General features: G+C 34.3%; 2 protein-coding genes and 1 pseudogene across 3 annotated transcripts; 2 read left to right on the top strand and 1 right to left on the bottom strand.

The window, feature by feature from the left end:
• Positions 1 to 2,206: 2,206 nt before the first annotated feature.
• Positions 2,207 to 3,844, top strand: LOC123192042 (annotated as a pseudogene).
• A 1,127-nt stretch (positions 3,845 to 4,971) lies between these two features.
• Positions 4,972 to 9,533, top strand: LOC123193654 (uncharacterized protein At2g39910-like). Its single transcript, XM_044606715.1, has 8 exons — positions 4,972 to 5,131; positions 5,218 to 5,650; positions 5,988 to 6,074; positions 6,169 to 6,359; positions 6,876 to 7,071; positions 7,670 to 7,734; positions 9,132 to 9,233; positions 9,334 to 9,533. Exons 1-8 carry the CDS (start codon positions 5,091 to 5,093, stop codon positions 9,437 to 9,439), a joined length of 1,221 nt encoding a protein of 406 aa, XP_044462650.1. The 5' UTR covers positions 4,972 to 5,090; the 3' UTR covers positions 9,440 to 9,533.
• Positions 9,534 to 9,599: 66 nt separating this feature from the next.
• Positions 9,600 to 13,170, bottom strand: LOC123193656 (probable sugar phosphate/phosphate translocator At3g11320). 2 transcript variants are annotated; one of them, XM_044606719.1, is made up of 5 exons: positions 12,798 to 13,169; positions 12,421 to 12,700; positions 11,782 to 11,885; positions 11,446 to 11,674; positions 9,600 to 10,082 (listed from the first exon to the last, which is right to left on the bottom strand). In XM_044606719.1, exons 1-5 carry the CDS (start codon positions 12,815 to 12,817, stop codon positions 9,930 to 9,932), a joined length of 786 nt encoding a protein of 261 aa, XP_044462654.1. In that variant the 5' UTR covers positions 12,818 to 13,169; the 3' UTR covers positions 9,600 to 9,929. The 2 variants fall into 2 exon arrangements, with proteins under 2 accessions (XP_044462654.1, XP_044462653.1); XM_044606718.1 differs by having other exon boundaries at positions 12,421 to 13,170.
• Positions 13,171 to 13,573: the final 403 nt, after the last annotated feature.

Here is a 13,573-nt window from a genome sequence, read left to right as displayed (position 1 = left end):
ACAAACAATTACTAGGGTTAGAGCTGAACCGAACTGACTTGACCTTGAAAATTATTTTAGCATGTTTCGTTTGATTTGAATTTATTTTGATCAAACTCAAGCTGAGCATGAGCTAAGAGAGTTAGCTCATTTTTAAATTTTGCTCGTGGCTCAATTGAAATTATGTCAAACAATTGTCTAAATAACATTAATTTATCTGTTATTAGGTGAAATAGTATCATTTTGTCAATGAACTACAAGCTTGAGCCATAAATTTGGATAACAAATTCGAGTCATAAACTCAAGTCAAATTATAATTGAACTATTGTTTATTTAAACTACTTTAACAATGACAGAGTCATAAAGGCCCCCCTTAATAAAAATCCACCGTTTATATAGAACAGAAAAATTGTTTTCCGATAAAAGAAAATAATTGATTTAAGAGCAAATTGTTTTACAATATCCATTTAAGTCACTATATATAATTTTGTAAGTTTATAAATATTATCAAATATATCCACATACATTTAGACATGTATATTTAAATTTAGAGATATCTCAAAACAGGGTTAAAAAACATAAATATGTCTGAAACATATATGAGGGCATTACAATTATTAAATAATGTCAAGATATTACTGGTGGGATCATGGGCCTTGTGTGGTGGAAATATCCCTAGCAAAAAGAGTAAAGATTCTTTCATATAGAAAAAAAGATGGGAAAGAGGACAAAAGATAAAAATACTTTTTTTTCATTTTCCTTTTATATAATACAAAATTACATAGAAAAAGTTATGTAATTAGATACACTTTTACTTCTTTGAACAATTTTTGTCAATTTATATATCTATTTATTGCAAAAAATGAACTATGTATAAAAATAAATAAATTTTTTAAATTTAAAAGGTGAACAAATTTATTTAAACGAAGTTTGGGTGGGAAACAATCATTTGGTGTTGCGTTTTCTCTTTGGAAAAACAATCAATCATTAACCTGCAAAAAACTGAAATTATTACTTGTGACAGGAATCCCCTTATGTCAAGTTGCTCGTGGAAAATCATCCACGGCAGGAGCAGCTTGGGGCGGAGCAATTTCATTTGATGCTGAGACTACAGGTGCAGTGTAAGTTATTGAGGCCGGGATATATGTTTGCACATAATAATATGCAGGAACATATATTGTTGTGAGAATGTAGGCAGGGCATGGATATCCATACGCCGTCTGAGGATGTGGATAAGTTGTAGGATAGTACACCATCTGTTCCACAAGTCACAGAATATCAGCATTTTGTCAGAATATATAGAGGATATCCAACCATGAACCTGTTTTATTCTAGTTATATATATACACACACACCTCCCTGTCAGTCTCTTGCTGGGGGTGGTTTATAAAACGAGCCGATATGTTACGACGACGGTGTTGATTTATTAAACGATGAGGGTGGTTGTGTCGGCCACTGCCACGCCTCGTACGGATAGCATCTTCCGTGTGTCTTGGCTGAGTAGCTTCTTGTGTGTGCCTAGCCATAGCCTTCTGTGCGTGCTCTGATCTGGCAAAAATTAAAATCATACACAATTGTTTCTTTTATATTTTATAAACCAAAAGGGTGATGCTACTCAGAGAATGAAATATAGCATTATTCAAGAACAAGTCTTGCCTTTGAATGCTTGTCAAAATATGAATTGAATTCAACAGTAAAAAAATCATACACAAAATATGCATTATCGTTGCTATTACATATATTAAGCAAGTGGAAAAATATTTACTTGCAAATATAAGAACAATTTGGATGCTGACAGTTGAGGTCAGGTATGAAGTCTCCCGCCAAACCTTTGAATGCTTGTCAAAATATGCATTGAATTCAACAGTAAAAAAATTACCGAATTGAAAGATTTTCCTATGTGAAACTAGTATTTTCTTTTTCTTTTTAATATTAAAGAATATATTAACAAAAAAAAAAAAGACTTCCTCCGAGATCCAAGCTTTCTTCAAGGTACGTTTCTTTGATCAGGTGCATCTACCTTCTTTGTATTTTTTTAAAGTTTATTTTGACACGAGGATATAACAATCTGTTGTGGATTATCTTGTTTTTATTCAAAATAGGTTTCAGATGGGTTACTAATTTGATTGGACGCTAAAAAAATAATTTTTTTATTACTTTTTGGAAGTGTTTTAGATTTAAAGAGAGACACAGAACAGGCAGACCTAAGGCATTATTCATTGTATCTATGTCTTTTACCGGTACCCAACAGAAGTGCAAGGTTTGCGACAAGACAGTTTATCCGGTTGAACAATTATCAGCAGATGGGATTGTTTGCCATAAATCTTGCTTCAAGTGTTCACACTGCAGTGGGACATTAAAGGTACAATATTTTTATGTATATTCGTGGTTATTTTGCTTGTTCTTTAGTTGATATTATTTATAAAATAATGAAATGATTTTCGTTTACTTTGATAGAATGTTTCTTTGTTTAGGTTCTTATAGCTTTATTGATGTTTTAAAGTTTCATTAATAGTTTCTGAGCTCTGTTTTAAATAATTTGGAATGTACTTTGCATATAGATTTTGTTGACTCTGTGTTTTTTTTTAATTAATCTACTTTTGTGGTTATTAAGGTGGGAAATTTGAATATTTTCAGCTGAGTAATTACTCCTCCATGGAAGGTGTATTTTACTGTAAGCCTCATTTTGAGCAGCTGTTCAAGGAGACGGGTAGTTTCAGCAAGAATTTTTAATCACGTATGTATCTCGTTTTCCAGATGAAGAAGCTCTTTGTGTGACTTGTCGACAGTTTTGTTTTACCTGCTTATTTAGCTACTGGTTTCATTGTTGCCAGCTGCAAAATCGGCTGAGAAGCTAACTCCTGAACTGGTAATCTTCTGTAGTACATTGAACCTATTTGAAATTGTTTAAAAAGCATCTTTTGAGAAAGGATCATCATTACAAAGTGTAAATCATGTTATGATATGTTGTATGTCGCTCAAGGTCTTGCTGATTCCCATTAGTTTGTGTTGATTTTAGACAAGGTCACCTAGCAAAGCTGCGAGCATGTTCTCTGGGACACAAGAAAAATGTGCTACTTGTGGCAAAACGGTCTATCCGCTGGAGAAGGTAGGGTCCCTGGATTAAAAAGTCATCAAATTTTCTCCAATTGTAGAGCCTCTGTATTGCATTTCTCCCCTTTTTTTTAATCTTTTGCTCCTTTGCCACCCCAACCAAAGTTACAGTTTATAGTTAATATTATGATATACTAGAAGTAGGTCTTGTTCTATGCTTACAAATTCCTAGTTATAAATTTATGGATTCATTAGTGTTGGCCTCATACAATCTTGATGTTAGTTAGTCTACGTTAGTGTTATGTAAAGTGGTCTTTGAAGGACACTAGGAGAAAGTTTGTCTCTATATTCCATTTGGAAATTATTGGGAAGGAAACGATAAATCTGGAAGATTTTAGTTAGTTTAAGTAGATGTATGTTAACAGAAGCAGACCTCGTTAATTTGTTACTTCAAAGCAAAATGCTAAAAATTTGTTGGGATCAGATTGTTCATTGTTGTGCTTGTATATATGGTAATGTGTAGTCTCACATATCAAATCATTTTGGAATTCTTAGTTAAACCACAGATTTTGAATGTAAATTTCCTGTGTCAACAATGTCAGGTAGCGGTGGAGAACCAAGCCTATCATAAGACATGTTTTAAGTGCTCTCATGGTGGTTGTTCTTTAGCCCATCAAATTATGCAGCCCTTGAGGGCATTTTGTATTGTAAACATCATTTTTCTCAGCTGTTTAAGCAGAAAGGTAGCTACAACCATCTTATAAAGTCTACATCGAAGAAGCGCGCAGCAGCCTCAGCTCCAGAAGTTTGAACACACAACTGCTTTCTGTTATGTATTTGGTGTGGGCTTGTTCTGCTTGTCGGTGTGGTTTGCTTTTGATCCTTGTGATTATTGTTGAGAGGAACTAATAAACCTCTGGTTCCTCTATTGGCTTTTGCTCATGTGTATTGAGCATTTTGTTGTGATTAATGATTGTGGGTTTGTGCATTCCCCTCCCTCGGTTATTAAAATGACCAGTTGTAGGCCGTGATCTTCAAAAGAAATGTCATCAAGCTCTGGTGTTTTTTGTTTTCAGCTTTTACAATTCAACATCCATGGGAAAATCTTCATTCTAATCTCTTATTTTGTTTTATATGGGATTGTCTTAATACGTTTTCTGGCATTGTTTCTCGTTTGTTTTATCATTTCAAAAAATATACTTCCTTTGGAAGTTAAACTTAACTTGGTTTCATTGGTGAGAGACGAATGAATCTTGTTAATGCTAACTTATCCTAATATCCTGCAGTGATGTAACAGGGTGAATTGGGCCAAGTACCTCTTCAATCCTAGAGGGAAAGTCATTCCTGTTTTTGCTCTATCTTCGACACAAAGATGACAGACAATAACCATTATCTCCCTATCATAAAATTTTCTTTCCTTTTTCTCTAAGTACATTGTCAGGAAAAGTCTCCGCACTTTTACCGTTTTATCCCCACTTTATTAGTAACCTATAATTTATAATATGTATTTTATAATATAAAATATATAAAAAATAATATGTATAATAAGATATTATGATATAATAAATATATTATATAATATGTATTTTATAATATAATATATATTATTGATACAAACTAATATACTTTATTAAATAAAATAAAGATATATATAAAAAAATTTAAATTTTTATTAGTATTTATGATTTTTTTAAAATAATAATATTTTAATTTTAATTTTTTATTATTTTATTTTATAAAAAGTGTGCCATACAATAAAATATTATATATAATATAAAAAAATTAAAATTTTAATACATTATATGATTTAATTATCAATATTTTTATTAAAAAAATAATAAAAATATTTATTACGGAAGAATTTCTCCGGTTCAGGGAGACGCAGCCGAAGAGCCCGTTCAAGCGAATTGCCTTCTCTAAAGTGTCCTGTCTCCTGTACAAGGCCCGTGTAATTGAAATTAAAACAAGTCTAATCTCATGCAATTTTAAAAACTGACCACTGAGGCCATTTTTCGAATTACCGAATCACTGTTCTTTCAGTTCCTCTGATTCCAAAAATGTCCAAATCGCTCTCAGATCTCCATGACCGTCTCTTTCTGTAAGCTCACTCTCGTCTCTGCGCATTTGGCTCTTCCTTATAAAATCACAACTTAATTTCTGTTTAATTTTTTTCTCATCTTTTAGGTTAACTAATCCAATACTAGAGTCCCTGAAGAAAACAAACTACACGCTGCCAGAAAGCACCACCGTCTCCGTAAAATCAATTTTATGCACTCTCCTCGACATTGAAGCGGCACCGGATGAGCAAAAACTAAAAAATGTGACTCTAGCGCTTGCTCTTCTAATCTCCTCTCGAACTTCAATTCACGAGTCTTTCACATGGATCCCCGAACGCATTTCAGCAAGTGCTGAGTCTGTTTTGCACGCTATTTCTAAAGAATTTGGCGCCGTTTTGCTGAATTTATTGCCAGAACTGGTACCACTTTTGAAGGAGAGGATTAAAGAGAGTTCGATTGATATAGACAATGAGAGTGATCAAGTAACCGCCGCTTCGGCTAGGGTTCCGGTTGTTCTCGCAATTTTGGCGGCTTATCAGTTTCGGTGGTTTGTTACACAGGTTCGAAACCGTTGGAAACAATTGAAAAATCTGAGTTGTGTTGTAAAATTATAAACATCTGTGTATATGTATGATATAATATCTGCAAATAGTTTTCATAATTGGAAGAATATCGGAAACAGATAAAATACTTTTGATTTTTACATCTCTGATGTCGTACTAGTTTTGAAGTTTTGTATCTGGGAACCGTTTTCGGAAACATTTTCACTTGTTTTCATGAAATTTATTGTATCTTAGAATTTTGTTTAAATTCTATTGTAAGTTTGAAAATTTCTTCTGCAGCTTCAGATTTTTCTTTAATTTTGTTTCTTAAGAGGTCTAGTTGTAATTTTTCTAGGTTGTGCATCCTGATTTGGGGAAGTTCTGTGATTTGGTGATACCTTGTGCATTGACTGCGCTTGACCACTGGTCGCCGGAGGTTAAAGTATGTGGTTTGATTAATATGTTATATGATTTGACTGTTGTAATCATTTGCAAATTGTTGAATGATAACTTTTTTTTTTTTAAAATAATTGCAGGCTCAGGGTATGATTGTATTCATACATCTTGCCAGAAATGTGAATGTTGTGGATCTTAGTCTCTATGAAGATGTGATTCTTGATGCTTGCTGTCAGAATATTGCTTCTGCTGATGAGATATGGCACCTTGTAGTTGAGATGTCAGTACTTCTTCTGACTAGTACACAGAGAAGTAATTGTCGTAGCTCATGGTATACTTGTTATCTTTGTTTTGCTTTTAATGAGTTTTTGATTGCATATCTTGATACTGTAGCTGGTAGTCATATGGATTGGCAACCATTTGGGATCACAAATAGATGTGCATTGAAGACCTCTCTCCTGGGGCAGGGAAGCTTTTTATGTTTTGTCTGGTTACAGTTTTTTGGGTGACATAACTTTCTTTAGTTTCATGGGGCTTAGATAGTTCACTTTAGTTTTTATTTGTCGATCACTATGATAGGCTAGGTTTTGCTTCCCATAAACAGCAGACACTGTGCTTCTGTAATGCAAATATGAGTTGTCCTGTATTCTTGCATTGGGATTCCAGATTAATGATTGAGATTGACAATTGAAAGTAATACTGCTTCATGATATATGATATGTGGGCCTTGATCTTGTCAACCATGAGCTTTTAATTGTATGTTGTTTCTTGTCCATTAGCTAAGTTTACCTGCATCATTTCTAGAAAAATTGGTTGCTTTTATAAATTATTTTCCCTTTTTTTATAGGTCTGAAAGGATACTGAATGAAATGCTTAGTCACTTGGAGCGCCAGCCAAGAAACAAGGACCGACGAGTAGCATGGCTCAAATTTATTGAGCCACTATTCAGTGCTCTTGGCCTTGTTTTACTAGCTCATTTTAGTCGTATATTTCCACTTTTCTTCAAATGGATGCATGTTGATGATGATGAAAGTGTGTCACTGGTGAGAATTATGTATCATCTGATTCAAGTATTCTTTTTTTTTTTTTTTTTCTGTTCTGCTTTCCTTGTTCAACAATTTGAGGTTGAACATGTTTTGTAAATTTTTATTTTGTAAAATAATAGTGGATCCTGACACGCTTAGTGTGCTAATTGATGAACTCTATGATCAAGCATCAAACTTTGAACATTAATAATAGTATTTTATGTTTGATATAGCTGCTGTTTTTTGATGTCATACTATATGACTTTCCAGTTTGGCTTTTTGCTTTGAAAAGACTATAATTCTACTGTATTTCCGAATGGAATATGATAGAGATTGTCTTTGGCTTTCTGCTTTGTATTGTGTTCCTAAACATGTAACTAGCTGGACAGGAAGGTTTGTAAGGTTTTTTTTTTTTTTTCCCTGTTGAATAATATTTACTTTTGACCGAACTTGTGATCAGTATTGTCAGAAACACTTGGCCTGTTGAGAGTCTAATTAGTTATGCTTTTATCTTATCTTTTTATTGTGGCAAATTAATGAATTATTGTTACCACTGCTGTTATTGGTACATTTTATATTTGAAGTATGTTAAATTATTTTTGAATTTATTGTGCAGGTTCTCAAACGGCTCAACACTGTTATAAAATTAACGTGGATAAGGAACTCACCTTATGTTGACAGGTGATTAAGATATCCTCATCTATGAGTTTGGTGGAGTTGAGTCTGTTTGATCAACATTAAATATATCATCATGTACTCAGCATTTGAGCAAGTGAACTGGTATAAAACAATTCAATGAAAATATGATCTGGGGAACTCTGAGATTCTGAAACTGCATCCTAATAAACAAATATTGATGTCATTAATAAAATTCAACAAAAGAATTGATTTAGTTTAAAAGCTGAAAACTTTTGTTCATTTTTTAATTTATCAGTGTTTGCAGTACTTTATTTATTTATTTTTTTTCGAATCATTGTTTTGTTCTCCTAACCTGGTTCTGTGGAGTAGAGATAACAATTTTCTTCTCCAATCTGGATCCCCACCTCGCCTTGTCCCACATAGGGCAAGGATTCTTCAAAATAAGCAGGGACAAGTTCAAAGACAGGGACAAAGATGAAAATAATTCTCCGTAAGCTAGGGTGCAGTCCTCTACTGAAATCACACACTTTACCTACTATAATCTTTTACCCAACTCAATCTACCTCACATTCCCTCATCTCTCTACCATCCTCGCCACAACACTATTCTGTTCATCTCTCTCTGGCTCAGTCATTTCAACAAAAAAGAAAACCAAAACCAAGTGGAAAGAAGATATGCAACTGAAGAGAGAGAGGAGGTTGAGGCTTATGACATTCTTGAAAGCAATAAGATTGTGGTGAATTGGTGCTTGTGACTTTGAAGGGAATTTTTTCAGGCTTATGGATAGAAGTAGAGAAGCTAGAAGATCAAACATGGTGGCAACACACAAAGATGGAGTTGCAGAAGAAGATGGAGAGATGGAGTTGAGTTGGTATTCTTATGATTATGGTTAATTGCGTTGGTGTTATGATTTTTTTATTTTGTTGCCAAAGAAAACCAAGAGATGGAGTTGCAGGATACAGATAGATAAAGATGTAGAGATTGAGATTTTTCAGCCATTGAGATTTTTTGAATTGTAAGAGACAGGACAGTCGTAGGGCAGGGACAGGACATGTGTGGGCCTGCGTAGCGGGGATGGGACGGGAATGGGGAAGCTTCCATCTTACATGGGAGGAGGGGGAATGGGAAATTTAGCCTCGCCCCATTTTGCCATCTCTACTATGGGTGCTTATGATGTTTCAGTGGTCTTTAAAACCTTATTCCATGACAAGGCAATTCATTAATCATTTTAGAGACTTCTAAATTGTTTGTAAAAAAATTTTTCTTTTTTTAACAGACATATTATTGGTTCACATGTCATTTCCCATTCAACACAAATTTTGTGTCATCCTCCTTCCACCAATTTGTTATGAAATTCTTGAACTGAGTTTCAAATATGTACCATGTTCCCAGCATAGGACTAAGTTCTAAGCATTTTATCTCTCCTATTTTTGCATCAGATTGGTTGATGAACTTACCATATTGTACAAGGAGGCAGCAATGAGAAGAGCTCGTGAAGAAATCAGGACTGATATTCTTCAGATGCTAATTCTGCTGCAACAGTAAGAATCCTTATCTTGTTTTCTTTTTCAAAGAAGATAAATTTTCATTTTGTGTCCAAAAGAATCTAGTTTAATTTTTTTTTCTTGCGGTATACACTAGATGTAAAGGCGCACAGTTTCAAGCAGCCTGGAACAAGTACAAGGATGATCCTAACTTGTGCAGTCTTGTTTCCTCTGTAAGTGAAAGAATTATTGTGCCAGTGTAATGAAATTATAACTTCAGTGGTCATTGGTAGCTGCTTGGTTTAAACACGCAAAACCCATTGAAAATATATCAAATTTAGGTGGTATCCTTTATTATGATTTGTCACATATTGCTAAACCTAGAAGACGACTTTTGAAGCATCCATAAAATAAAACACAGGATTGAGAAATTATGAGTAACTTTCATTAATTAATCAATATGACAATGTTAATAACAGACCTAAATTGTGTAGAGATCCAATTCTACAAATCTCTCCTGAAAGAATAAGAAAGGTATTTTTTTTTTACTATTGTCTGATCCTGCGCTTGTTGCTCATAGAAAATGGAAACCAGGTCTCAGGCTTCCAGGGAAAAAAATAGAATTTAAGTGGGCAAAATCCAACACCACCATCATCTACTACCACACATCCCAAACTTTGCTCCCCACCAAAGTTGCCTCTCTCCGGGCACTATGGAAACAAATTTATAACAGATTGCACATATTCTGTTTCTTCATGTTGTCTTGCTTCGTTTCTTTGCTTCACTATAGAGGATCACTCCAAACACTGTCAATGTGTAACCAAGCATTCCAGTTACGGATACGGGATTTCTAAATATCAAAATTGACACCACCACAGCCACTGCTCCTTTTGCATTTCCTAGCACCTGGATGACCCAAAAGCTTTTTAATATCATGTAAACATATATGTACATATATGGAATACTTTGAGAAAAGTGTAAGAAGAAATGACCAAGAATAACATCTGAGTGTATCAAGACAAATTAAATCCGCAATGATATGCAGCAAAGAACTAGTGTTAAGGAAACAACAAACATGTTGACAACAATGAAAAATACGTTAGGAGGGTTTGTGACACCACTCTCGTAAAAAAGAACTAAAAATTCTGAGAATGTACAACTCTTTAAGCAAATCAATCAAGAATGTTTGACCTTAATGTTTAACAACATTTGAAAAATTACAACAGAAGATAACAGAAGATGGTAAACGTTGAAGGTGGAATGTAAGAGGAGGGCAACAATAGATCTTCGGGAAAGCTATAAAATGGTCCACAAGGATACAATAGTATGACCTCGAATATGTAACCTGTTTCTCACAGTTTAACCTTCTAATCTTAACAAAACTTTTGGCTGGCTCTTATCCTTAAAGCCTAAAAATTTAATAAAAACTCTCCTCCATGTGCAACAATTCATTTTTCATTGCAGACAGCCAAATAATCTTATATGATCCATTTCCATGTCATCCTTGTTGCTACACTTAGAACATACAAGCAGTTTATCTCAATGTCCTATTCCAACCACAAAAAAAATATAGCTTATCTTCCAAGACCAGCCTGTCCCACTATTGCCAAAAGGAACATAAATAAAAACAGAAGCAGAACTTTGAAAACCTAAAGGAAAACCTGTGTCAATGAAATTGCTCACTGACCACCTCCAGGCATACACCCAAGGTTACAGTCAACGGGAAAACATTTAACAATTTTCAACACTACTCAAGGTATTCCAACACAAGAGAAAGAAATTTCACAACCTCAAAACCAACAGAAGATATCTAAACTATGCATCCTCTCCCGAAAAAATAGATCCAGAGACAACATCCCCTAAAATAAAACTCTTGATTATGAATATGGATATCATAAACAGATTTAACCATTTACTTTGAGTAGGTACTCCATCTCAAAACAATAAAACAATCCAAATTTAACCAAGACAATAACTCCAAGAAGAACCTCCACCGTGGTTCCAACACTGTCCTCTTTGTTACCACTACTGGGGTCCTCTACTCTGGTTATCACAAAGGCATATCCACTCAAAGAGGATCCCAGGTTTATAACCAGTGTTAAGTTGTCTATTGATTATTAATCATGGAAATTTCTCTTCTAGTTATGTTTGTGAACTTTCTTATATTTTCAAAAGTAAGGAATGGCTTTAAGTTACCAGGATAAACATTGAGAGAGATGCAAGAATAACAGATGTGTTGTCAAAGAATAAATCCAGAAATGAGGCATACCTGGAGAGTCAGAGCACTGGTATGTTTTGTGACCAAAAAGTTGGTCAGATTTACAAAATAAGCTAGAGCTGAATTGAACAGTAGATACCAGATGATCTTGACATCATCTCTGGCAAGTGCGAGTGTAATACCAACCACATTCTTTTCCATTATAAGTGTTGCAGGGAGTAGAAAAATGACAGCTATTGGAGCCATGTATAGAAGGAGGTTCATGGAATTCAGCTTCTCCCTAGAAACAAACTTATTCAGTGCTCTTTTCTAGCATCCTAATCACTTGAAACATAGAACCAAGAACACATGCCATCAACTAGAAACAAATTAACACAGATTCCTTACCCTTCTGAAGAAAGTAAAATCCCTTGTAGCACAGATTTAAATGCCCGGGCAGCTGTTGCCGCAATGCACATTATAAATCCAAACAGATGGAAACTTGGTTCGCCCTGATCCCACATAAGAAACAATAAAAACAATCAGAAGCAGAATAGTTAACCAATGAGATCACTTTAGTTACACAAAAACTTGAAAGCATCATACTTGCCTCCAGGGAAAAAATCAAACTAATTGTAACATAGAATAGACTTTCTTCCATTGGTGTATAAAAATTTAGAAGTCTTATCATATCATACTTTCAACCCAAATCAACAAAGCTAAAATTATAATTATTAAATTGAAATAAAATCACCCAATTAATGCAATAAAACAATTGGTTTCTACCTCGAATTTGATATTAATCCGGTTTCAATAAAACCAAAAAACAACTACATTAAGCTAAATTGAGTTCATTCTACTTCTAATATTATTTCAACAACCACCAAAAACGTTTTAAAAAGATCCCAATTTTCACCGAGCCCTGAAACAAAGAACCCACATTACACCAAATAAGCTCAATTTCAACGCACCCCATAAACAAAAACCCAAATTAAACAAAAACTCACCAATCAAACAAAACACCATATAAAGCATTTAATTACATACCCCACTAGCGATGATCACCCCAGTAACAACAGGAATGAGGGTGACATAAGTGAGCCAAGCTTCACGTTTAAGCGTCATCAGGTAGGCGAAAACAGCAGTGAAAAACGGCGTCGTAGCACCAACAGCCTGATTAAAGGAAACCGGTAGGAACCTCAAGGAGACATTCCCAAAAACAACGGAAATACAAAACACGAAGGACAAGGCGGAGATTTTGAGAAATTGAAGACGAGATCGGATAGTTTGCATGGGAACCATCTTCAACCACGCAACGGCAATGTAACTTAACAAAGAACAAGCCGTCATGTGACACATGGTTAAAAAGATTGGATACTTGAACCCATAGTTACTTAACAAGTACTTATTCAGTAAAAGCACACCTATATTCGACGAGTACCATGACGCAACCAAACCCAACGCGAAAATTTTGCTTGAACTCTTCATTTCCTAAAAAAAAAAAAAAAAGAAATCGTCGGTGACTCGGTAATGGGACGAATGCGATATATCGGGAAAAAGGAAATCAGGTGTGTTGAGGATGTAGAATTAAGAAATGGATCTGGGAAACGCTGAACGGCGTAGCACACGAGGGATCTAGTCTGGAGAAGAAGAGAAGAATGTGGGTGTACAACTGCGAATACGAGATAAACAAGGAAAAGTCTGAAAGAGGTAAACGCGTTAAGGAGGGTGGGAGAGTAGTGTAGAGTAAAATATTGTTGTGCTGGTCTTCGTGACTCCGTCTCGTATTCGGATCTTAAATATTATATTTATATAAATTTTGCAGATGACGTGGAGGTGTGCATTGTAAGGAAAGTAGATGATGACTTTTCCATGTGAGGTTAATTAATAATTAAAATTAAATTAAGGATTTTAATACAATGTCTTCGCCTGCTTCATATTCTCTGAATCTGGCCCATCATGTGGTTAAAATTACATTGAAACTTTATTAAATGAAATAATAGGTATTTTGCCTTTTCCTTGATGTGGCATTACAGTATATGGAAAGGTATTAGTCCAAATACATACAAGTATAAATACATGCATTGATACTTGAAATCATGAGTTTAAAATTCACATTAGACTGATTAGTTAAACTATCAATTATTAACCAAATTAGGTGGATCATGTTAATATAAAAAATTTATTATTTTTAAATTTA

This window comes from Mangifera indica, chromosome 12, assembly GCF_011075055.1.
Source record: "Mangifera indica cultivar Alphonso chromosome 12, CATAS_Mindica_2.1, whole genome shotgun sequence".
Lineage (NCBI taxonomy): Eukaryota > Viridiplantae > Streptophyta > Magnoliopsida > Sapindales > Anacardiaceae > Mangifera > Mangifera indica.
Note: the sequence above shows the minus strand (reverse complement) of the source record. Positions and strands in the feature narration are given on the sequence as shown.

Bases quoted from the DNA above. Each gene is read 5' to 3' on its own strand.
- LOC123193654 (XM_044606715.1), top strand. From the start codon at position 5,091: ATGTCCAAATCGCTCTCAGATCTCCATGACCGTCTCTTTCT. The intron at 6,075-6,168 runs GTATGTGGTTTG...AAATAATTGCAG, and splicing joins ACTGGTCGCCGGAGGTTAAA to GCTCAGGGTATGATTGTATT. The intron at 7,072-7,669 runs GTGAGAATTATG...TTTATTGTGCAG, and splicing joins ATGATGAAAGTGTGTCACTG to GTTCTCAAACGGCTCAACAC.
- LOC123193656 (XM_044606718.1), bottom strand. From the start codon at position 12,861: ATGAAGAGTTCAAGCAAAATTTTCGCGTTGGGTTTGGTTGCGTCATGG. The intron at 11,886-12,420 runs GTATGTAATTAA...ATGTGGGATCAG, and splicing joins GGGTGATCATCGCTAGTGGG to GGCGAACCAAGTTTCCATCT. The intron at 11,675-11,781 runs GTAAGGAATCTG...GTTTGTTTCTAG, and splicing joins ATTTTACTTTCTTCAGAAGG to GGAGAAGCTGAATTCCATGA.